Here is a 25,281-nt window from a genome sequence, read left to right on the forward strand (position 1 = left end):
AGAAGTGTGCACCAACAGGGCCAGTAGCCGCTTAGCCATGTGCAAACTCCTGGAAGTTGAAGCTCCTTGGATTTACATTCTAGTCTCACTCTCTGTTAGGCTCAGCCAGGCCCCATGGTTGGAATTCCTTGAGTCTCACTTATCTCATAGTGTGTCTACTACATCATGTCTCTAGTACTTCAACTGCCCTTAAAATGAGTCAATTCCTTGCAATCAAAAAGAGCCTATTTCAAACTTCATCCTTATCCATCAGTGAGGCAATTGGTATAAGAATGGTATAAGAATGGATCAATGAATTTTTATATTATATTAAAAATGTAATTCAATATTAAACAAATTCCTTCTCTCAAATTGACTTTTTACATTGAGCAAGGGGACATTGCTTCGTAAAGGAAACATAGTAGGATGTTATTTATTCTTATGTAACTTTAAGAAACAACAAGATTTTATTATGATCACTTCTATATCATATTCTTACTGCACAGTTAAAATTAAATTCCTCAACTGGGGTGCGAAAATTGCAATTCTGAGGATTCTATTAAAACAAAAGAGAAATGCATCAAGTTAATTTTCTCAATGTATTTTCATTTGTGGCTCTGTCTCATGTTGGTGTTTTCATGAGAAAAGATTATATTGAAAAGCTTAAAAGCTGTCATTAAGAGAATATTTTAAAATCAGACTAGGGAACAATTATAAATTTTGTTTCTTTTTCCTTACCACAACTAAATTATAGTCACAGGCAAAATATAACACCATGAAAATATGTTCAAGAAGAAAATGTGAGTTATTTAGAAACTGGAAGCTTATCTTAGTGAAAAATCAGTTTGCCAACAGTTTAAACAGCAAACATTTATTTTTGACATTAGCTCATTTTCACAACAGAAAAAAACATGTTGCTTCTGATTTCTTGATGTGTACATCACTGTCTTACAAAGGATCACTCTTCCCTGGGAAATGTTTTCTACCCCGGCTATTTATCCACTTACATAATCATTATTTCTGTCCCAACTCCTGTCTCTCTGTGTTAACTCATTTGTGTGCCTTCATTGAGGAACATCTGGGTGGGGTAGGGTGGGGACTGAAGGCAGCAGTCCCGGAGTCTTCTGTGAAGATCTTCTCTATTCTTCATCCTTTAAACTTTCTTTTTAAACACCATAAGTGGATTTCCAAAAGGTGGCACAGATTAAAAGGGAATCTCATGGTTTATTTTTTTCTGAGGAGCTGCCACTATCCACCTTTTGATTTTATTATAAAGGGTAGGCCAAAATGTGAAGGTGTATGTAGCTATATTAACAAACCATTAAAGGAATTATTTCTATCTAGTTGTAGAAAAAATTAAACAGATTATATAACTGCTATTGCCTTGCTTAACAGTAAGGCAACATTTTCTGTTATGACCAAATCATCCATGATCTCACGAACTGCTGACAGCAACCTCAGAAAGTAGAGTCCTCAATTTCATAGAGGAAGGAGCCCAGGCTCTGCGAAGTTAAGCAACTTATCCAGACTGCACAGTCTTTTAATGAGGGAACCAAGCCTCAAACAAGCCCAAGCCCAAGCTGAGCCCCAGCTCCTAACCACTACATTCTCCTGCCCCAATTAGCTGCAAGAGCCAGCTGTAAACCTGAGTGGATACCTGCTCTGTCACCAAGCACATGTGATTTCCCGGGAAGGAATTCACAACAGCCTTGATGTACAATCAGAAGGACCCTCACTCCCTCTTGGCCATGCGGGGTTGGGCATGCGATTCTGATCAGCAGTTTTGGGTTCTCTCTGGTGGCTCCATGCTGGTGCACCAAGGCGTGCCTTCTGAGGGCTGCTTTCAAGGTTGTCTTTCATTTTCCCTTTTATAGGGAACATTCAGGCACACTTTCAAAACTGGGAGGTACCAAACCACTGAGTATGATGAACCAACTTTAAAGGTTAAGGGTTTCAGGCTAGGGGTGTAACTAGGCCAGTGGTAGAAGGCAGCATAGCATGTGCGAGGCACAGTGTTCAACACCAAATATCAAAAAAAAAAAAAAAAAGGGTCTGCGTTTCAGCACAGTCATGGAAGTGACCTCTCTTGCCAGGCTCTGGGGACTGGGAATACACCACTGGCCAAGGTAGTTGGAGCGACTGTCCAAAATGGGATGAAGAAAAAATCCCCACACAAGCTATATTTTTTGTACTAGAAAAGCATATCTTGGGCATGAGCACAAGATTTAGGATTTAGGCAACTCCTGGGTTCTACATATTTCTGACTTAAAAATAAGCATCTTAAGCTAGAGGCCATAGGAGAAGCCTTCACACCAAAGTGGCTATCTGTGACTTTCTTTCCCCAGCACCTGTCCCCATCCAGCAAGGTACCTGAGCCCTCTGTGCCTCAGTTTCCTCATCTGTAAAATCAGGGTACTAACAGAACTATTACTTTAGAACTATTGTCATGAGGGTTAAATGAACAAATATACATGAAATACTAAGGACAATACCTAGCCCACAGAAAATGTTTGCTATGGATACTGAAGGTTTAATAATAGTTACTATTTTTTAATTGTTCTTCTTCTTGCACTTGAATGCCAATTTCAGCGGGATGCAGATTTCTTTGTTGTTGTTCTTGCTGTTCACTGTAGTAACCCCATCACTTGGAACAGTGCCCAGCATTTAGTAGATGCTCAGTAAGTAATGCTGAAGGTATGAATGAACTCCAAGTGCTATCTGGTTGCTACCCCCTTTTAAACTCAGTTCCTCTTCTTTTTTCAATCCATCTTATTCTCAGTCTTTGAATGACTAAGTGGGCCTGCCTCTTGGCATCCTCAACACTCATCCTACCCCCAACTCAGAGGCCCAGCCACTCCTAATCCCAGCGGACTACTTCCTGGGCCTCTGAGCAGTTGCATTAGATAGCTTCCATTAGGACCCAGGCAGGGTTTCCCCAGAGAGTACAGGTGGTGCTCATTGCAGTCCTCTCTGTATCCAGTGACCCTGTGGGGACACATGGCCTCTGCCTCCTCCTGTGGGATCTAGGGGTGGACATCAGGGGAGTCCCACGGTGAGGCAATGGAACATTCAGCCTCGGAAGGCAGCAGACAGGCCTAGCAGGGTTCTCAGGACAAACACAAGCTGAGGCAGTATGGTGAGAGCCAAGAGATAGCTTTGTTCCATTTCTGTCTCAGTAGAAGAGCAGAACAGGCAAACTCTTGGACCGAGAGGCTCTGACCAACTTGGCCCAGCTCTTCCAGCTGTGTTATATAGCAGCTATTTTCCCAACACAGAGGGAAGGGAGAAGCTATGTAAGGCCCACAGTGATCAGGAAGGAAGGACAGGTGGTGTCCTGCCTGCCACACACAGGTGGAGGAGTCCTAGCCACCCACACGACTAAAGGATGATAAGTATCACGCTGGGGACCGAGCATGTCTATGGATGGCTTGTATCCACAGGACGCCTGGGCTTCTGCCCCCAGGAACTGAGGGAAACCCTGTTTCCACTGCTGCCAGCTTGAGGAGGGGATTCTTTCTCATTTCTGTTAGCAGAATCCAGGGAAAGTGTTCACCAAGGTATAATGGGCCAAACTGTGTCCTACTTCCTGTGTCAACACTCTGACTCCCAGTTATATGTCTGGAAATAGGGCCTTTAAAGGGATAATTAGGTTAAGTGAAGCCATGGGGTGAATCCCTAACCCAGATGAACCCATTCCTTTGTGTCTCTGTAAGAAGAATAAGAGACACTGGGCGGGGGGGGGGGGGGGGGGGATTTAGCTCAGTGGTTTCGCTGCCTGCTGAGCAAGCGCAAGGACCTGAATTCGATCCCCAGTACCCCCCCCCCCAAAAAAAGAAGAGACACTGGGGTTCTGTGTGCACACAGGAAAAAACGCCAGCCGAAGATATAGAGAGAAGGCAGCCACCTCCAAGCAATAGGAGAGGCTGCAGGACAAAGCAGGTCCACCAACACCTCGATCTTGGTCTTTTTAGGCTCCAGATCTATGTGAAGATGAATTTCTGTTGTGGAAGGCACCTGGTCAGTGGTATTTTGTTACGGCAGCCATAGCGAATGGATACACCAGGGAATAAGCTGTCCCAGCACAGTACAGGAGACCTCCAAACACACTGCACACCTCACTGGTTGTTGGCCATCAATCTCCATCTGACTGTTGTGCCCTCAGAAGCACAGAGTTTGCAGATGTTCCAAATGCTGTGTTTGCAGATGTTCCAAATGCTCAGAGGAAAAACTGACAGGCGGCCTTGTGCTAATGTCAGAAGTAGTAATTCACGGCTGGGCATGGTGGAGCACGCCTGTGATCCCAGCACTTGGGAGGCTGAGGCAGAAGGATCGCCAGGAGTTGAAGGCCTGCCTGGGCTACACAGTGAGTTCAGGGCCAGTCTGAACTACACAGCAAGACCCTGTCTCAAAAAAGAAGCAGAAGCAGAAGCAGAAGCAGAAGCAGAAGCAGAAGAAGAAGCAGAAGAAGAAGAAGAAGAAGAAGAAGAAGAAGAAGAAGAAGAAGAAGAAGAAGAAGAAGAAGAAGAAGAAGTAGTAGTAGTAGCAGCAGTAGCGAAGGCTCAGTGTTTGTTTGTTGAATGAATAAACTAATGAATGAAAGGCAAAGAGGCTTGTAGGGACTAGGTGGCCCCTCATCAACATGAATAACTTACTCCTGACTTAAAAATAGCGGGTGTTCAAAAACACACTTTCTACATTAGGGAATCGCTGTTTTGTTTCCCCTGGACAGGTTTGTTTTATCATTGTGAACATTACAGCTTCATCAGGTTTTCACATCATCTGACACAGCTCCAAATGGTTGCATAAATGGTGGACCAGCACAGTGGTGTGCACCCACAGTCCTAGCTATAAGGGAGGCTGAGGCAGGAGGATTGCAATTTCAGGCCAGTCTGGGCAACTGAGCGAGGCCCTGTCTTGAAACAAAATGGGCATCTGGGTATGGTGGCAAATGCCTGTGATCCCAACACTCAGGAGGCTGAGGCAGGAGAATTGCTGTTGCAAGTCTGAGGTCAGCCTGGGCTACATAGTGAGTTCAAGGCCAGCCTGAACTATATAATGAGATCCTGTCTCAAAAATAAAATAAATAAATAAATAAATAAAAAAGGGCTAGGGATGTAGCTCAGTGCTTCCTGGGTTCAATCCCCAGTACTGAAAAAATATAATAAAAATACCAAAATAAACACACATATGTAAACTCTGGGCCATGAAGGAGCGTGAGAGGGTTTACCTGAGCTAAAGACTCCATTAAGTTCCGCACGACCTTGTCTTGGTCCTCTGTCAGGATCCTGTGCAGAGTGGCTCGCCTCTCACTGTCCTTCCGCAGCATAAAGAATCCAGAGTCTTTTTCTTCAGGGGAAGGGGGCGCGCTGTGGTCTTCAAAGTTTTCATCTGGAATGCTGCAACGATGGAGGCAGTGTCAGTCAGCTTCCTGTGTAAGACGACAGACACACCTCCCAGTGTACTGCTTTCACCAGTGCGGTCAGGCCCTTACCCCAGAAAGAGCGTCCGTATTCCTTTCACATCTTTTTCACCGCAGGATTTGGCTCTGGTTTTGAAGGAGAAGGGATCCACCTTTAACTCCGTGTCGGGGGAAACAGAGCCGTACTCGCTGCTGCTGCTGGTGTCCTCCACCAGCACGGGCACTGGCAAGGAAATGCTCCGGAGGTACTCTGCTGGGATGGGCAGAGGGAAAGGGTTGTTAGTGCTCTGGAAATGTCCACACACTGTACGGAAATGCCTAACCAGGGAGAACAGCATCATGTGTCAGAATCTCATGGCAACCACGACTGGTGGTGCACACCTGTAATCCCAGCAACTTGGAGCCTGGGGCAGGAGGGCTGCAAATTCCAGGCCAGCCTGGGCAATTCAGCAAGATCCTGTCTGAAAATAAAATAAAAGGGGCTAGGGATGTAGTTAGGGGTGATGCTTTGGGTTCAAGGCCCTGAACCCCCTTGACTGCCTCCCCCCAATCTCATGGTACTGAGCAGCATAATGATACTACGTAAGGGGCTGGCCTGTGATTACGACTGGGCACCTTGGAAGGGGTGAGGAGCAGGATGCTGAGTGTACACTGTAGGTAGGGTTTACCTGCTTTTGACCTGACTGCCACATGTCACAGCTCTGTCTAAGGATGCACGTGATAAAGCATTCTTTGCTAACAAAACTTTGGACACTGATGGACTACAGATCTCTAAGGTCTTTCCAGGTTCTCAGTACTACGAATCTATAGCAAACCTGGGCTTCTCCTTTCCCTGGCTGAAGACTAAGGTAGCACGATAGAAGTCACTTACATTTCATTAAACACTGGTTTAAAAGAAAGAACTTTTGTCAGAAACAACTTTGATATTTCAATGCTACAAATATATTTTACTAAAGAAGGCAGGTGTAAAATTAAAATTAAAAAATCTCCTGTTGCCTGGAAACCCCTTACTGAATTCCTCTTGTGCTGGGCTGAGTCAATAATTTCCAAGTGTCAAAGATGGGAGGCAGTCAGTCAGCAGGTGGGGCGGGGTGGGGCGTACGTGTGTGTCCTGACTCATCCTGTGACTGCAAACAATTGTGGGACGACCAGGGGTGCCTGGGGGCTCACTACTCTGATCTGAAGAAGGAACAAGTTTGTGAAGCACTCACTCCCCCTCCCTCCACTTACAAATGCCTGAAAGCAGATAGGACTTCACCTTTCTTTTGTTCTTCCCTTCCTGCAACTATTCCCGCAACTACTTTCAAATTTTGTACCTTAAGATTCTGCATGTGTGTTGCATCATATGTTGTAAATATAACCCTAAAAAAATACAAAATACACCATAATTCAATGGTAGTTATTTCTAGAGGATGCAATTTGGGATAAGTGATTTTCTTTTTCCAAAGTTTCTCACTAATCAAGTATTTTCATAATCAGAAAAATGTTATTAAATATATTTTTCATGAGAAAATATTCAACAGGTAGAAACACACTTTACTGAGAGTTTAATTTACCTAATAACACATTTTATAATGATCCAGAAGATGGAAGCAACCCCATCTCCACATAGGAGGAGATGACATTTCTCTGAAGACGTTACTTCCCAGATTCTGGGAGGCTCTTCCATCCTGATCAGTCTTGCAAAGGATCTCACCACACCCAGGAGCATCCCAAGTCATATAATCGTGCAGGTAGGACAGATCCCAACCTGGTCATGTCGGAGACGCCTGTTCTACTACTCTGTCCCGTATATGGGCCAGGTGGAGAGGACAGGTATCAGGGCAGTCCCCAGCTCTGGTTTCACTGTGTGGGGAGGAGGTGGGCAGAGATGAACTAGGACAGCTTCCGAGGATAGTTGATCTCAGGGGGAAAAGATCTTACTGGTTGGTAACTAGAAGTCTTCCAAGGATGAACTGGTTGACCTGACTGTTGTTACTTAAATGCTTCTGTAGTTCAATCATTAGAAAGCAAGAAGCAAGAAGAAACCAAAGTGTGCTGCTGAATTTTCCAATTTAACACTGCAGTGTCTCACTTAATTTTAAAGAGAAGCCCCCATGGCTATACACTAAGGACATACAGCAGGGATGTGCCTAACAGACAGCCTTTCACAAATTCACGTGACTATGGAATCCTTTTCTTCTAGAGCAGTTCTGGGGCCTAACATTTATGGGCCATATTTTAGGCTGTGCTGTTAAGCAAATGAGTGACCTCTTGTTAACAATAATATGTTTGAGTGAGAGGAAAAAGGCTTGTAGTAGGGGGGTCTGCTTTTGAGACGACATTTCTGGGGTGGTCTAGGCTGTTCTGTGCTCACTTCAGAGACAACAGCCACTGAATTTGTGGGGGCAGATTCCAGAATGGACAAAACTTCGCTACTTGGAAGCATTTCATTGCTATAAGATGTCAAGGCCCTAAAGGTAAATACTGCTGACAGAAAGCTATCTGGTCTCTTGGCTTGAAGGAACAGCCAATCTCCTCCCTAAGGACAGGTAAAAGCCCTCCAATGGGGATGATTCTTGATGACAGTTGGTGAGTTTCTTCACCAGCCCACAGATGGTGACACTCTTTACAGTGCACAAGACAATCGGAAATGGAGGCAAGCAGTGTTTGTATCTCCAAGACAAAATGTTTATTTCCTGGGGAATAATAAATGGGCTCTGCCTAGACACTGTGAGATGAGGAGTTCCTACCACATGTTTCTGTAAGTGCTTGTACAAGTATGTCTAAAGAGAAAGAGTAAGACTTTGAATTATTCTGTTTTTTGCCGTTCTGGTCACATTATGTGGTTTGATTACCCAGTAACGAAAGGGCTTGTGTCATATCCATGAGTTTTAAGGTTGCTATGGATACTGGCTGCCTAAAAGGAGACCTAATAAGGTAAAACTGTATATGTTAAGGATACAACCCAGAGCCTGTCATTACGCCTTGTCTGGGAAATAAAGGGACTTGGGATGTTCTACAGGCTCTGTGTACACAGCCCTAATTCCTCCTCTGCCCGCTTTTAAATTAGTGAATCTGCTTCTAGATTGATTCCCATTCTCTGCATTCATTCACCCAGCATATAGTTATGGGTCACAGACTATTCTGGAGAGGGACAGCCAACAGGACTTGCTGGTAGATTAGAGGGAGGGATGAGAAAACAAGGAATCAAAAATGACCCCCAGGTTTCTGGCCTCAGAAGACGAATGGATGTATATACTATTTATATATTATGATGAGAAAAAAATACAGGCTGAAGGGCAAACTCATTTTAATGGGAAAGTGTTGTAACTTGGGACAGTTCAGTTTGAGAAATGAAGAAGGGTGTGAGTCTGGGGTTCAGAAGGCTGGGCTAGAAATATGATCTTAGCAGCCCACTGTTACTCTAGATGGTATTTTAAACAAAGGATGACACAATTTAGGGAAATATGCAAAGAGAACATAAAGCCTAGTTCCACAAAACACAAGTATTTAACGGAAGATGAAGGAAAAGGAGGTAGCAAAGGAGAATGACAAGGAGCAGGCACGAGAATGGCAGAGAACTGGTGAATGGAATATCTGGGACGCCCACACCGGAGAACACTAAAGCAACAGGGGCCAGCTACTTGGGCCAGAAGCCGGAGAAGTTGGGGAGATTGAGAAAACTTCTGTGTATCTCATTGGCGACCTGGGCCTGAGCAGGTTCAGTGACCAAGTGGAAGCGGGGACACTAGGTTGTCAGGAAGGAAGAGATGGAAAAGACCTGGACACAGTATACTTCAAGACACGAAGAGGTGACAGGGAGCAAAAAACCAGAGCCAACTCCTTGAAGTTACAGCCATCTCCCTCCCCAAGACAGAAGTTCGCAGTAATCCAGGCCCACGAATTGGCCACTCACCCCTCCCTGCCCCAGCCTATCCCTGGCCTCTTACTAACGCCATGCTTAAAGAATTGTGGACTCCCATGCCTTCCCATCTCCCCCTAAAACATGGTGTGTAATAGCCACACATGACTAGTGGCTAACATATTAAGTACTGGACAGTGAAGAGTCTGGATATTTTTATTATCACAGAATCATAAAATCACTGCTGGCCTATATTCCAAGATGAAAATATTTTCCTGGCTCTCTGCCTCTCCTTGCTAACCTTAACATTTCATTAAGAGTCCTTTGAGATCTGATCTGGCCTGCCATTTCCAAGGCACCTTAAGCACAAGCAGTGCTGAGCCATTGGGTCCCTTAACACACAGCAAGGGCCACACATCCTGGCACTAATTCATAGTAGTCCTGGCCTCACCTGGCCCCTACTTCCTATCCACCTGTTAAATGCATTCATCCTTATTTACAAGGTCCTACTCCATTGGAAAGTCTTCCTTGAGACCATACACTCAGACTGACTTCAAATGCTCTTTTCTCCTTTCCAACCCACTCTGTACAGACTAAACTACACTATGAGGCAGAAGACGCTTGCCTGTGTCTACCCTAGAAGAACAACAGCTCCTGAAGTCTGGAACTCTGCCTTATCATTAGACATTCAGGGTGTAGAACATTTCCTGAGCATACAGTATCTGTACAATCAATGTTTAAATTCAAGTGAATTACTTAAACCTTCGGGTCTGCCTGTAATGATAGGAGAGGTGTTAGGGTTAGACAAATCGTGTGCTATAGTGTGCATATCCCACCAAAGCTCATGCTGAAATTTAATCCCTATCATGAGGTTAGGAAGTGGGGCCAGGTGAAACCTTTAAGTGGTGATTGGATCATGAGAGCTCTACCCTCATGAATGGATTAATTTATTCATGGACTCATTGATCAGTGGTAAAAGGGTTATTGTGGGAGTGGCTTTGTCACAGATGCAGCACTCTTTGTCTTTCTTGCTCACTATCTGAATGTCCTGTGTTGCCATGGGGCACCTTTTTCACCTTGGGACTCTGCAGAGAGCACTACCAGCAGAAAGGCCCTCACCAGATGCCAAGGAGATGCAGGCAGCATGCTCTTGGACTTTCAGAAATGTGAGTTAAATCAACCCCTTTTCTTATGAATTACACAGTCTGTGGTATTCAGCTATAGCAACAGAAAATGGACTAAGACATCACATTTCTCCCTAGAGCGGACGGAGGGCCCCACCATCACCAGTGTCCCAAGAGTGAAGTGAGCACAGGTACTGAAGGTGGACTCCAGGGAAGGGTCTGTATTCTGACCTGAACAGCTCTGTGAAAGATGCCCAGGGAAGGAAGAAGCCTGTCACTGTACTCATCTAGAAGGCGAGGAAGGCCAGGTCATGGTCATAGTTTCAATTAATAAAAGGCCTGAAGTTCTCAGTAACACCTCAAAACAATCAACTGGGATTTTCTCTCCTGTGAGCACCTGTGTTTCACCTTCCTGAGGAGGACAGGGAAGCATTTGTGGTCATTATGTAATGATGTTCCTCCAACTGAGAGTCTGAACAGAGTCACCATGTGGGAGTTGGGAGCTGCCCCTTCTTTCAGGCCCAAGTCTCTCTCTGAGGTAAGAGAGGTAGACCAAGGAGGAAAGGTCACTGGGATGTAAAAGGCTCACAAAACTGAGGCAGCTCAGGGAAGATCTGACTGAGGAGAATCAGGAGGGCCCTCAGGGAAAGAGGAGAGGACCTTCAGGCTGTGGTTCACAAATCTCAACAAGCCACTGAGCATGGCAGCCAGGGCAAGAAGAGGAGAGTGAAAATAAGAGTAGTGAAAACTATCTTAGGAAGTGCTTGGTGGGTTAAGCATTTTACATAAGGTGGTCTCATTTAATCTTCACCAGAACCAAGGGTCTCACTGAACCCGCTGGATAGATGAGGTGACAGAAAGTAAGTCATGTCCAAGGTCAACTAATCAACAAGGAAACCCAGCTCTGTCCCCAACACTCACTGACTGACTCTGTAAAACTCTAAGATCCTTCAGCATCTTAAGTAGGGTTAGACTGTGAAGCCAGTGCAGTCTGGATTTCTGCTGAATTATCCAGCATGAGGCAGAGGAGAGGGCAAGTGTGGACCATGTCTGGCCAGCCATGCAGATGTGGCCTCACATGGCACCTCGCCCTAAGGCACATGCCCACTGAGAAGCTGGGGCAGAACTACTGGCTCACCAAGCCTATACACATGGATTCACAGAAGTTCAGTGTGTGATGGAAATGTGTTTCCTGTGAATGAAAACCCTGCCATGTGGAAGGGACAAGGTGATCATGGAGTGAGCTTCTGGGCACAGTTCCAAAGCTTTCCTAGGATATTATTTCACTTTATTCTCTAAACCAAATCTGTCAAGTAGGCATTGTAACCAGCTCAAAGTGACAGCTAAAAACAAATAAACTGCTGCAAGTCACACATCTAGAAAATGGCTCAGCAGGATCAAAACCACCTTCCCAGCAGAACCAAAAGTAGGCTGCTCAGGAACCCCTGCCCCAGAGGAAGAAGGAAGAGGCAGGGGGAAGGTGGGTGGGGTCGGGTCTCTCCTCAGAGTTACAGAAGGAAAACTAGAGAAACTGTGCCTAGGAAACGACAATTAATAGGCCTCCACTTTGGGCCGAGTGTTTAGGGCATCTGAGGAATCTGCAAAGACGGACTGTCAGGTCCACAAAACCCAGGCACAATGGAATTTAAGCCCTGACACGCCACATCCACTCAACTGAGGAAAACCCCACACGAAGTTCATGTCTTTATTCTTTGAAATGCTTTAATTGATCTTCCAGGATCAAATCTATCTTCCTGGTTATGATCTGCAAAAGCCAACTGAAGAAACAACACCACAACTCCTGACCTCCTAAAAACAGAATGTGTTACCCCAGGGATGACAGAGGAAGACCGTTGGCATTGACATTTTCCACAGGAAAGCCAGTAGATGGGCAACTGGCTCCTGGATAGGAAAGCAGGGACCTCACTCAGATAGAAAGTTTCTAAAACACAGTCACCAGCTTGCGTTACAGTACAATAATGTAAGCCTCTCTCCTGGAAGACAAAGGTGAGGGGTTTCCAAAGCAATGAGCTCAGCCAGGCCTGCAGTTGCACATGTCCTCAGTACGTAGAAGCATCCCATGTAAGCAAGGGGCTATGAGGAGGCTGTTTATAAGAAGTCTAAAGTTTACCACATGGTACACCAGCCCTCACTTCAGCAGGCAAAGGTAAAAACAGACTCACCATTCGATCCAACGGACAGGGCTGTGGGAAGAAAAGCAAACAGCAACATAAGCACACGCTGGCCTCGTTTGTTAAACTGAAAAATCAATAAAATGAATGCTTGAAAGGGGATCAGTGTCCTTTTCAAACATTCAATCTGCTCATCCTCATCCAGTATAAACAAAAAATATGAAGAACAAAATGATCTTTTACTTGCTTTTTCTTTCTGAAATGAGTTATGGAAATTATTGCAAGAAGACAATTTATTATAGTTGACAATCTTTTCTTTGCTTTTTTTTGTAATTATTTGAAAAATGTGCAGGTATTTTCTACTGCTTAAAATTAAAGGACATACTACCTAGATGGTTTGGAAGTTTAATAACTCTCTAATAGCCCTGTAGCTCGTTAGTGATAATTTGGAGTTTCAGCTCTAAAAGACTGTATTTCATGCCTTTAATCACAGGACCTACAATGCCAGAATGCTATAAATGCTGGTACATTAATTGTCCACTACATGATAGAAGACTGTTATGTACAAGGTCCCAGCGTTTGTGAAACTGATGGTAATTCGTCTTCCTAATACTTGAACCAAATGCCCGAGGGCACTGTGCTAATGTTTAAAGCAATTTCCAGGGATTTCTGTAAACAGATTCATTTACTTCTGGAAATGTTTTCCATCCTGATGCTCAGGATTTAGTGACTCTTTCCCATATCCTCTTCAGTGCAGCTACATACCTGAGAGCTTAGGTTGTGTCTTTTTCTTTTTGCTGGAAACTTTTAAGAACTCATCCACAAGTAAGTCATTAGCACAGGCTCTCTTGTCAGGGTCTGGTTCAAAACATTTCAATATGAATGCTTTGGCCTCTCCAGACATGGACTCTGGAATCTCAGGGTGGACTTTAAACATCCCCACCTAAGGCATAAACAGAAAAAAACAGTACGTTTCCTTCCTTCCTTCCTTCCTTCCTTCCGTTCGTTCATTCTTTCTTTCTTTCTTCTTTCTTTCTTTCTTTTTTTAATTTGTACTGAGATTGAACTCAGGTCCTTCACACTGAGCTATACCTCTAGACCTTTTTATTTTTCATCTTGAGATAGGGCTTCACTAAGTCAGTACGTCACCCAAGTTGGCCTCAAACTTGCAATTCTCCTGCCTCAGTCTCCCAGAGTGCTGAGATTACAGGTGAGAGCCTCGAACTAGGCCTGGCTAAAACACACAAGGTGTCTTGTGAGTGAACATCCCACCACCCCTGCTCCAGGTCCTATCACTTGTCCCCTGGTGCAGCAAGGTCCTTTATCATATACTTCAAGGTCATGGCTTTTCCCAGGTGTGACAGGATGTGGTTTCTGTAGGTTACAGAAAGCTTACAGACTGCTTTTATGATTTTATCTGTGACCCAGGAGAGCAGTTAGCTTGAGACAGTAGAGAAGCATTGGGAGTAATAACATATTCCTTCAAAACTTCAGAACACATTCTTCTACTGGTGCTCAAAAAAAACCACACTCTTGGGCCGGGGATTTAGCTCAGTGGTTTCGCCGCCTGCTGCGCAAGCGCAAGGACCCAAGTTCGATCCCTGGTACCAAAAATGAAAAAAAAAAAACAGTAAAACCACCCTCTTAATTGAAAGCACTGAGTTGCTCTCAGTAGTTACATGCCAGGCAATGTGCTGGGGTTTTTCCATTTCTGAGTTTCATAGAATCCTCCCAACACCCAGGGGATTAAATGTTATCCTTCTGACACAAAAGCTCAGAGGGATGAGGTTATATGGTTATGAAAAGGTAGATCTGAGGTTTGAACTTCAATTTATTTGGATTGAAGTGTACGTTCTTTCCCCTAGTACATAATTTGTGAAGATTTTCCCTATCTCAAGTCATCTACATTAAGAAATACTGAAACAAAAAAATATTTTATACAATGAAAACTTTCTTTTTTTTTTCCAGCACTGGGATTGAACCTAGGGCATTTGCACTAAGGTACATCCCCAGCCCGCTTTTAACATTTTTAAAATTTTGAGACTAGGTCTCACTAAATCACTAAGTTGCTCAATCAGGGCTTGAACTCGTCAAGAGTGCTGGGGTTATAGATATGTGGCACCATGCCCAGCTGCTAAAAATTTTTAACGAAGTTTGCAGGTAGTTAGTATAGGGAAAATGTAAGGGAAGCTGTTTTTGTTAGTATATAGCTTATATAAATGTATTCTTATGTAAGCAATAACATATAACATACTAATTATGTAGCTTTTACTATTAGACACTAATTCTAAGTGCACTGCATGTATTAATTCATATACTCCTTAAAAACTCCTAATAGGTACTGCTTTATTCCCAATCTTAATTTTGTAGATTAAGAAATGGAGATGTAGCAGTTTAAATAGTGTGTCTAATGTATCAAATATCTCCATCACGTTAGAGCCTTGATTTGAACACTGTAGCCAGAGGCTGTGTGATCTCACCTTTCTAAGACAGTGTGACTTCTCAAGCACAGCTGAGCCTGGCCCAACAGTGAGCACAGCATCCCTGAACTAATGGGAAATAAGAGCAGCATTTCATAGTCCAGCTCCAGGGGCTGGTGAGAACAGGACAGCTCAGCCAAGGAGAGAGAGAGACTCTTTGCGTCAAGAAAGACAGCCATCTTCCCACCTCTCATTCTTTCAGGTTGGGTGACACGCCTCATTTTTATTCAGGGGCATGTCATTAGATTGTCTTCCAGTTTACAGTAAGTCACATTTGTACAAAAGAGGGAGGTGTGTTCCAGGCCTGGTAGCACACACCTGTAATCCCAGCATTCTGGGAGGCTAAGGCAGGAAGGTCATAAATTCAAGCCCAGCTTATACAGCATAGGGACCTAAGGAGACCTTTGTCTCAAAATAAAAACTAAAACAGGGCTGGGATGTAGCTCAGTGCAAAGGCCCTGGATTCAATCCTCAGTACGGGGCATGTGTGTGTACATGTGTGTAACACACAGCCCCTTAAAAAGCCGTAGACAAAAGGAATAAGGGCTGGCAACATGGCCAGCAGCTGGGAGAGCATGACAGTGACCCTCAGAAATCCTCGGTGTTACAGAACAGCCACATGAGCTGCACTTCCCAGGAGACAACTATCCACTTGAAACTTCTTGCTAGCCTGGTGTTGGATGGGTAAGGGCTGCAGGATTGGTCAGGTCACTGACACACCCATTCCCCAGAAATTGTAGCACTGGGCTCTCTCAGGTCTATTTCCATTGCAATGCCTCTTGCCTTGGGAGGTGGGGATGCTTCCTACTCCCCAAAGAGTTATGTATGGACAAATTAATAGGCTAGAAGAGTAGATACATGAGAATAAGACTGCATTACTTAAAATAGCAGTTATGCCTTTTTACAAATGGGTCTTCAAACAATTAGAGAAATAAAGAAAAATATTGATCTGATTGAATTCTTAAATGGATCAAACATGTTCTCACATCTCCTTAAGTGGCAAGTATTCAGACTATTTCTTAAAGATACCACATCACTTTCCATATAATGATGTGCTCTTTGCAGCACACTGTGGAAAGACAGTTAAAGGAAGTTATGCTTCTTCAGCACAGTTATGTTTCTTTAGAGAAAACTAAGGCAGAGCGTGAGAGATTCACTATGAGACGGAGGCACTAACTCAGGGACAGCAAATCTTCTTGAACTTGAATGTGTTCTCAGCTTGGGCTTATTTAGGGGCCTTTCCTAAAAAGAAAAAATATGACATACACATAGAATATCCAGTTGCTAAGGAAAACCTTATTCACTTGTTTTCAAAATAATACAAAAGGTGACCTTGAACATGGCTGCTTGCGGCTCTCCTAGTTCATAAAACGGTGGTTTTCCTGTCGCCATTTCGATGATTGTGCAGCCCAAAGACCAAATGTCTGCTGCTTTGCCATAGCCTCGTGGTCCTTTATCGATTATTTCCGGTGCCATGTACTGAAGGGTACCTGGAAATATGTCACATACATTTCCACTTCATAAAGAGAAAACAGCTATCTAATTAATGATAGTTTCAATTGTTGTACATAAGAAAACCAGTTTCAAAAACATGATTCAGGTCCTAACATCTCATCTTTGAGGTCTAGTTTTCTTTGCTGTTAATAAAATTGGAAATAATTTTTATAATTGACTTAATCGGTGACACAAAAATATCTTCTAGTTATGAATAGGTATGTTCTTATTGCCTAGACAATGGAGGATAACTGAAGCATCATTCCCCTGGGATCTCTTAGAGGGTTCTAACCAACCATTGGTCTTTTAGAACAACAGGGAATACATCAACACACATTTTCTGCATTCAGTTCAAATACATGAAGACTGCCATGACTTCATACTTCTAATCCTTTCCAGGAAAAATTTAGTTTATTCATCCTTTTCCATAGATTTATATTTCTAAATTCCTAAACCGAGTGCTTAGTTCTTGTTTTTATTCTGTAGGCTACTACACTAAATGAAATAAGCCAGGCACAGAAAGACAAATCCCCAATGATCTCACTTATATGTGGAATCAAAAAGGGTGTACCTCACAGAAGGTGACAGTGCAACAGAGGCTGCCAGAGGCTTGGGAAAGTAGGGAGAAGAGAGGGATGAGGAAAAGTTGGTCAGTGGGTACTAGGTTATAGTTAGATCGAAGAAATAAGTTCTGATGCTCTATTGCACATAAGGTAACAACGTGCTGTATATTTTTAAAACAACTGGAATATGGGATTTTGAATGTTTTCAGAGCAAAGAGATCACAAATGTTTGAGGAGACTGATATGCTTACCATGACTTAAACGTTACATGCTGTATTAAATCGTCACATGTTAACCCATTAAGATTACAACTTTTATGTCATCTTAAAAAAAAACTTTCAAGTTATTTCTTAATCATGACAGCATGGCAATTATGAAAGCTATGGTAAAAAAATAATGCAAATAATTTCTGGTATTCCCCATTCTGCAAATCAAATATATGAGTCCCAATGTATGGCTGAGGCCAATAGAGTAGCAGATTTACCAGATCAAAGGCAGGTCATTCTGAACCATCAATAGAGATAAACCATGACATAGTACCAATAAGGATAAAATGAAAAAGAAAAACTTAAAAGGCTCCATGAAATCAGGGAGTTGATAAGTACTGTATGATGGGAATGGGATTAAATGTGGGCCAAGAGATTGTGGATCTAGTTCTGACCTGCTGTACCTTAGGCAAACACTCAATACCAGCAACCTTACTGGCCCAAGTGACAGGCTGGATTCACACCTAGTAGCTCCTAGAGGGGGACATGGGTCAGGAGCATGGTTAAAAGTTCATGGTTAATAGCTTGGTCTTCAGCTGATGGTGTTATTGGGTGGTGGTGGAAACCTTAGAAACTGGAGCCTTCTAAAAGAAAGTTAGCTCATTGGGGGAGTGTCTTAGTTACTTTCTCACTACGGGGACAAAATACCTGACATTCACAACTTAAAAGAGGAGAGGTTTATTTTTGGCTCATAGTTTGTAGAACTTTCAGTCCATAGTCAGCTGGCTCCAGGGCAGGATGGCATGGCAGAGGAGAGCTGCTCACAGCATGGTGGACAGAAAGCAGAGATAGCCAAAGGAGGAGTCTTGAAGAGAGATAAACCTTTCTAGGCCACATCCTCAGTGACCTGCCTTTACCAACCAGACCCCACCTCCTATAGCAAGTCAGCTATAAGCCTCCACAACCCAATCACCTTCCAAAAACCCTAACTATGAGTGCATAAGGCCTTTGGGGGACATTAGATATGTACTATAACAGGGCGTGCTCCCGAATGTGGCATTGGGACCCTGGACCCTCCTGTCTCTTTTTACTTTATGGTCACATGAAGTGAGTAGCTTTACTCTCCATAGCAACCAAAAACTAAAACTTTTAAAACTGTGAGTCAAAATAAATCTTTTCACCTTTTAAGTTGTTTTTCCTCAGGTATTTTGCCATAGTAAATGGAAAGCTGATAAACAGAAAACTGGTAATGAGAAGTGAGGTTGTTGCTGTGACTATACCTGATGATATGATTTGGAAGTCATTGGAACTGGTTTGTGGAAAGAATTTAGAAAAGTTTAGAAAAGTAGGCTAGAAAGAGCCTAGAAATGCTGTCAGTGAAGCTAAATGGATGACTCTAATGGGAGCTCAGAAGATCAAAATGCTGACAGGAATGCAGACAGCAAAGGCCAGGCTCATGAGATTTTAGGTGAACATGAGGACTCTATTGAGAACTACACTTGAGCCTATTCATGTTACTTTCTATCAAAGAAGTTGTCTACATTTTGTTCATGCCCTGAGATTTTATGGGGAGCTGAGTTTAAAGGTGATGGACTAATTAATGTAGAGGAGGAAATTTCAAAATAGCATGCCATACAGGCTGTGGCATGGGTACTACTGGCTGCTTTTAGCTGGGCTTACAGTGAGCATTGCAGCAAAAGTGAGCAGATAGATTTGAAAAACTACAAATCTGCAGTTTTGCCAGAAAAGAAAGGCATCTAAAGTTGCAGCCAAAAGGGTGTAATTGCAATAGATTAGTGTCATTAAAAAGAAGCCAAATACTTCCCACCAGGACAACAGGAAAGATCCCTTGAGAGACTTTCAGGAATCAGCAAGATCCCACCCATAGCAAGTTCAAAGACTTGTTTGAGAAAAATCCTTCAAGGTGCTCTTCTTGCTCAGGGCTACCTATGGAATTATCTCCCTGGGATTTGTTCACTGTGTTCAGCTGTCCAGGCACTCAGAGGCTGCTGTAGCCAAGTTTCAAGCAGGCTTGCCAGTACAGTTCATACCAGCAGCAGATCCTGGCATTAGCCACAGAATGCTGGTTTTGCAGGACTGAAGAATGCAAGAGTCATGGGGTCATGGAAGCTTCCACTGAGATTTCAAAGGAAAGCCTGAGAAGCCAGGCAGTGTTTAGCAGAATCAGAGTCTTGCAAACAGACCCCAAGAGGGACAGGGTGATATATAAAGCTGTGAGAGTGAAGTTGAAGCTGTATTTAGAAATTTGAAGAATGTGGAATATCTGCTGAAGGAACTTTCAGGCAGCAAGCAGAGCCAGCCCAAGAGAATGGCCATCTGGTTTTCAGCCAGCAAGACTACCCAAGCCCTTTAGTGCTCACATCATGACACCATGTGCCCTGGATGCTGGTCATGGATCTATAGGAGTAATGTTGCCCTGCTGGGTTTTGGTCTTGTTTTTGTTTGATCTTTCTTTTCTATCCCTCTGTTCCTCCCTTTTGTATTGAGAAAATTTACTTTGTGCCTTGTATCTTGAAAGTAGGTAACTTTTAAATTTTTTATAGGGGCTCACAGCTAAGACTTTGCATCAGACTTGGACTTCTGAGCAATGCTAGAACTATTACGACATTGGGGACTCTTGGAGATGGGCTAAATGCATTTTTCGTTTTAGATGGACATGAATTCTGTGGGCCAGGAGAAGAATGTTAAGGGTCTGGATCTTAAAAGTCCCGCAAAGGCTCTTGTGTCGAAGGCTTGGTTCCCAGCTGATGGTTAGGTAATGATGAGTGGTGGTGGGAAGTTAGGAGTTGGGGCTTAGTAGAAGGAAGTTGGGTCTCCAGGGATGTTCCCTTGAAGGGGATATTGAGACCCTAGACCCTTCCTTTCTCTTTCTGCTTCTCAGGCACCATGAGGTCAAGAATTTTGCTCTACCATGTGCTCCCTGCCATAATGTTCCACCTTGGCACAGTTTCAAAGTAATGGGGCCAAGTAACCATGCACTGAAACTTGTGAAACTCTGAGCCAAAATAAATCTTTCCTTTTAAATTGTTTTTCTCAGGTATTTGTCACAGTAACAGAAAGTTGACTAAGACAGTTACCATATCCCCTACTATTGATATACAAACAGCATAATCAACAAATAGGAACTTATCCACAATGTTATGTTGAATAACTTCAAATTCTGAAGTGTTTGGAAAAATATCTACTTCTGTGTTTTCTGATTCATAACCAAAGTGACAGATATTTTGATAAATCAGATAACATCTTTTATGAACACCTCATATGTGATTTATAGATGAAAACTGTGATATGAAATTTCTCTAAACTGGTCCTTTGAAACCTACTGTAATAGGCTACAACTGGCTGTTCATTTAACATGGTATGTTATATCTGTTAAGTATTGACAACCTTTATCCTCTAGAGCTTACCATTTCATGACTATAGTTTATGTTCATATTCACGGACAAGTACATGTTCATTCTCTGCTTAAATTGGCAAAATGTTTGGAGGAAGGCCTTTCCCTCAGCCAAAGATAAGGGAACTGTGCTCCCCAAAGACTCAAGTACTTTTAGTCTGAAACTGTTATGATTTCTCTTCACTTATAGCCTTTCTCCATGTGATAATTTTTTTAAATAACTGAAATAAAATCTAGTGGTCTTTTAGAAAATATGTGTTGAGGACTACCATTCTTTTTTGTTGTCTCTGGGTCAAGAGTAGAAGAGAGAATTTAAGTTGTATGAATATCAGAGTGGGGATTTCACCGATCAAAAATAGAGATAATTTTAAAAATTGGATAATTCAAATGATGTCAATCACTTGGCCATTGTGTTAAGAACAGAGAGTAGGGTGCAAATGTGGAAGTTGGAGAACAATTAGGAGATGCCAAAATGATGCAGGTGAGAGAGGAGGGCAGTAGCAGTGGAGGGGTAAGAACTGGTCCAAGTCTGTATATATTTTGAAGGCAGAACCAATGGGCTTCCTTGATGGCCTGGGTTGGAATATGAGAAAAAGTGCCAAGGATAATTCTAAGTCTGGAGCAGACATAGCTGAGACAGGGGAGAGTGGGTGAAACAGGTTTGGGGAGAAGATAATTAATTTCATTTAGCATGTTAAGTCTAGTTTTAAACCTCAGCTCTATTACTAACTTGCTTTGTGGCTTTGGGCAAGCCATTTAACCTCTTTGAATCTTAATTTTCTCACCATGAACTGTGATAATGACACCTAAGGATTAAGGGTGATGTATGAATTTCAATGGGCATAAAGCACTTTGCACAGATAGAGGTTTATAGTAAGTACTCCATAAATGATGGTTGCTGCTCTCTTCGCCTCATCAAAATTACCAAGAAGTGAAACAGATCATGGTCTTTCAAGTAAGTTCATGAGCGCTACCTGAGCATCTGTGACTCAGTGAGTACCAAGTTAGTGCTGTGAAGTTCACAATGTTGAGGGGACTGAGGTCGACATGCTAGGACTCTCAGTATCAGCACTTAAGAGAGATTTAAGTTCACCAGTCACAGTTCACCCTCATTTGAGGCCAGTGGAAGAAATATGGTAAAAACAAAGGTCCCTGTGATGAATACTTTTCTACAGTGCCTTTGGGGATTAAAAAAAAAGGTTTTGCAAGATTAGAAGATATTAAATTAGCATCTTGCCCAAAGAAGTGTGTGAAAATAGGGATTTTCCTCTCAGAAGCTACTAAGTCTTGGCAGCATGTAAAATGTGTCTTGCCAAGTTGAGAAGCTATGAAGAAAAAAATGTAAAGATGTGGAAAGTTACTAATTTATTTAATTTAAAAATACATTCTAAATGTGTAATTCTGTGCCTAAAATACCCATTGCCTTGAGGGTAGCACCTGGGCCAGAGGCATTGCTGACAGAGGAGAAAACTTACAGAATTTCTCTCCTTTTTTTGGCCTCCCAAGCTAGCAAGACAGATACTGGGGTGAGGTTGAAAGGAAGATGGACTGCAGCCCAGAGGTGAGCCCAAAGAGCAAAGGGTAGAATGAAAACCTGAGTTCTGCCATGTACAAACTATCAGGACCTCTAGAGTGATATTCCTTCTCTCACAAGTTCTTCACTCACAAAATAAAGGCACTTCTACCTCCCTCACAGGATTCAGAGATGGGGATATTGTGCTATTTTGCCTTATGTTAGACCAAAGAGTAGTGATTACCTTTTAAAAAATTTTTGCTAAATCTTTCGATAATAATAATAATAATAACAACAACAATAATAATGATAACAATTCATGAGAATCAGCATGCAACAAAAACTTGGAGCAGAGTTCAGGTTTGAAGTCTTAGATTCCCTCTTTGCCTCCCTTTAGCAGTTGAGCTGTTGTCAATCTCTTCAACTTGTTTCTTCTTGGCTACCTTTGCCCTTTTAGAAATTCTACTCTCCCAGGACTTTGAACTAGAAACAGCTCAGTCACCACTGCCTAATTTCTCAGGAAAGCACTCTCCCCACCCATTTTCTGCAGAGATGAGTCACTTCCTCTTTCTGAATGGAAATCTAATGGTTATTTATATCATGGAGTAGAGGAATAGATCCCAGGGAGAAAATAACTAGGAAAGAGAGAATTCAGAGTCCAGATGGGAAGTGATTGAAGGATGAGTAAGAATAACAAAGAAGTTGAGCTAGGGAAATGTTTTTAAAAACAAGTCTTTCTAGAGTTAGAGAGGCTGTTAGGTCAAGCAGGAGGGATGGAATGACAGGAAAAGAAAAACAAATTGAGAATAAAAAATAATCTTCAGTGGCACTGAACAGGAGACTGAGCAAGTCATGTAAACACAAGAAGACACCTGGGGCAGCTCCAAGTCTGCATAATGTTTTCCAGTGAGCATCAAAGGATATCAACATTGAAGTGTGTGAGGACACTGACTCAGTTTATCTCCCACTTTAGGCTTAAAATCAGCAATTATTTCTTTAACTATGTAAGATCTGTATCGTTATTGCAAAAACATACCAGTAAAGGTTTCTGTACATGGGTTTATGCCAGCAAGCCTCTTTGATGTCCCAAAGTCAGAGATCTTGAGAACACCACTGTAGGTATTAATCAATACATTGTCACCCTAGGAAAAAAGGACTTCAGTCAAAAATGTAATCTTTCTTCAGGTACTGCCTATTGTGGATTTTAAAAGTTCAGTAAAGAAGGAAAGAGTAAAACAAATAAGGGTAGTATTCTGTGTTCTTCTTTAATAGTTTATCTCAATGGAGAATTCTTGACACAATTTTTTGCTTATATATTATCAGTTGTTCACCATCTGCTCCTCAAATCACAAGATCAAGCATGATTCCAAGGGAAAGTTCACTGCAATTTACACATTGTAAGGCTAGATGTGTACGAAGTTATGTGTAAAAGTTAAACTAGTAATTTCATAATTCTCAGTTACTTTCCTTTCTTTTCTATGTGGTTCTATTTCTTTCCTTAGGATATTTGGGGACATTACAGATAAAGGTGTATATAAGTTGATTTTAGGGTAGGAAAAAAACTGCTGCCCTTTTAAAGACCATTAATGCACCTTTAAAGTTGTGCTTTTTGTTTCAGCTAAAGCACTTAAGAAAGTTAGCAGGAAACAGTCTGGGCCACCAGGTCATTCCTGTCACATTCTTTTCTGTCACCTAGAGTAAACTTTGCTCATTATACTACTACCCTCTCCCCACAAGCAGTCATATCCCCCATCTTTTTTAACACGTGATCTAGAACCTTGAACTGAGGATGCCCAGAAATTCACTGAGCATGTTCAGAAATCCGCCTTTCCTATATGAAAATATACAGGTTCGCCAACAATTTTCCACGTGCTTTCTTTGTTGGACAGAGAATGAATTTACAAATAATTTCAGTGCTCTCCTTATTTGCTATAAGTAATGAAACTTTCTCCACTTTTTTATTTCCTGGTTGTGTTTCTTGCACTGAACAAGATGTGAACCCATTGCTTTTGGTAATAAAATTAAACTTACTAAAATAGTCCAGCTTTTGTCAAAAGTTTACTAGTTTAGAAATTTCTTTTAAAGAAAATCTAATACTATTACTTTAGTTTGTTGTTTTAGAGAATTTATAATTTTAGTTCAATGCATCTATATGTGACTCGTAAAAAAGGGGGGGGGCTTTTATTTATTTTTTCTTCTATTCATTCATCCCTTGATTCAATACAGACTTACACTTAATAATTAGGGGCAAGGACACAAAGATAAGCCAGCCTTGACAGCTCCTCCTCCAGAACAGGGAACAAGGCCTGCTTCACTTTAAACTGCTGCACCCCACCCCACAGAGCTCCTAGGAAATGTGTCACAGTGGGAAACCCAATCTATGGTTGAACATGGATGGCTAAGAAGCTTATTCCTGAAGTGGAACATATAAAACATGAACATAAATAACTAATTCAGAGTAGAGTAATGTAGGTCTATTGTTTCAAAGATTTATATGCTCTTCTAAATTAATATGCATAACACAAAATGACTTTAGCCAATAACATAATTACCTAGTAAGGAACTCATGAAAATGAATCACAGTGCATCCTACCTTTATATCCCGGTGAACTATCTGATTGTCATGGAGGTACTTTAATCCTTCCAGTATTTGTTTTGTATAAAATCCAATTGTTTGTTCATTGTCTTTTAATGGACCCCATTTGGACCGAAGGAGAGCAGAAAGACTTCCTGTAAAAAGTAGATAAAATTTCATCCAAATGAGCTCTTTATAGCATATGAATAATGAGGCCCTACTTTGAGTCAATGTTCATTGTTTCTTTTCAGCGGCCCAGGAACTATTCTAGTTACTTGGGTTCAAACATGAACACTATAGGACACAAAATCAGCATGCAAAAATCAATAGCTTTCTTTTATATCAACAATGAATACACTCAGAAAGAAACTAGGAAAACATTTCCATTTGCAATAGCTTAAAAAAAATGTCTAGGAAGTAACCTGTCCAAGGCAGTGGAAAACCTCTACAATGAAAATTACAGAACAGTAAAGAAAGAAATTGAAGAAATTAACAAAAGAAAAGACATCCCTTGTTCATGAATGGGGAGTGGCCAAT

At 42.1% G+C, this 25,281-nt stretch overlaps 1 protein-coding gene across 4 annotated transcripts in view; it reads right to left on the reverse strand.

Annotated features, from left to right (window-relative positions):
• Map3k5 (mitogen-activated protein kinase kinase kinase 5) overlaps positions 1 to 25,281 on the reverse strand; it is a 219,275-nt gene that overhangs the window by 25,528 nt on the left and 168,466 nt on the right. The window contains exons 17-23 of one of the 4 annotated variants that reach the window (XM_004871479.4): positions 24,763 to 24,899; positions 23,206 to 23,311; positions 16,311 to 16,468; positions 13,264 to 13,441; positions 12,550 to 12,570; positions 5,471 to 5,648; positions 5,207 to 5,375 (exon numbers count right to left, since the gene is read on the reverse strand). In XM_004871479.4, the coding sequence (XP_004871536.1) occupies positions 5,207 to 5,375; positions 5,471 to 5,648; positions 12,550 to 12,570; positions 13,264 to 13,441; positions 16,311 to 16,468; positions 23,206 to 23,311; positions 24,763 to 24,899 (947 nt within the window). Of the gene's footprint in view, positions 1 to 5,206; positions 5,376 to 5,470; positions 5,652 to 12,549; positions 12,571 to 13,263; positions 13,442 to 16,310; positions 16,469 to 23,205; positions 23,312 to 24,762; positions 24,900 to 25,281 lie in introns of all 4 variants that reach the window. The other 3 variants (XM_004871478.4, XM_021249572.2, XM_087190226.1) reach the window with 3 other exon arrangements.

This window comes from Heterocephalus glaber, unplaced genomic scaffold (assembly GCF_053883595.1).
Source record: "Heterocephalus glaber isolate CG9 unplaced genomic scaffold, H.glaber_assembly_v1.0 deba00001550, whole genome shotgun sequence".
In the NCBI taxonomy this organism is placed as follows: Eukaryota; Metazoa; Chordata; class Mammalia; order Rodentia; family Bathyergidae; genus Heterocephalus; species Heterocephalus glaber.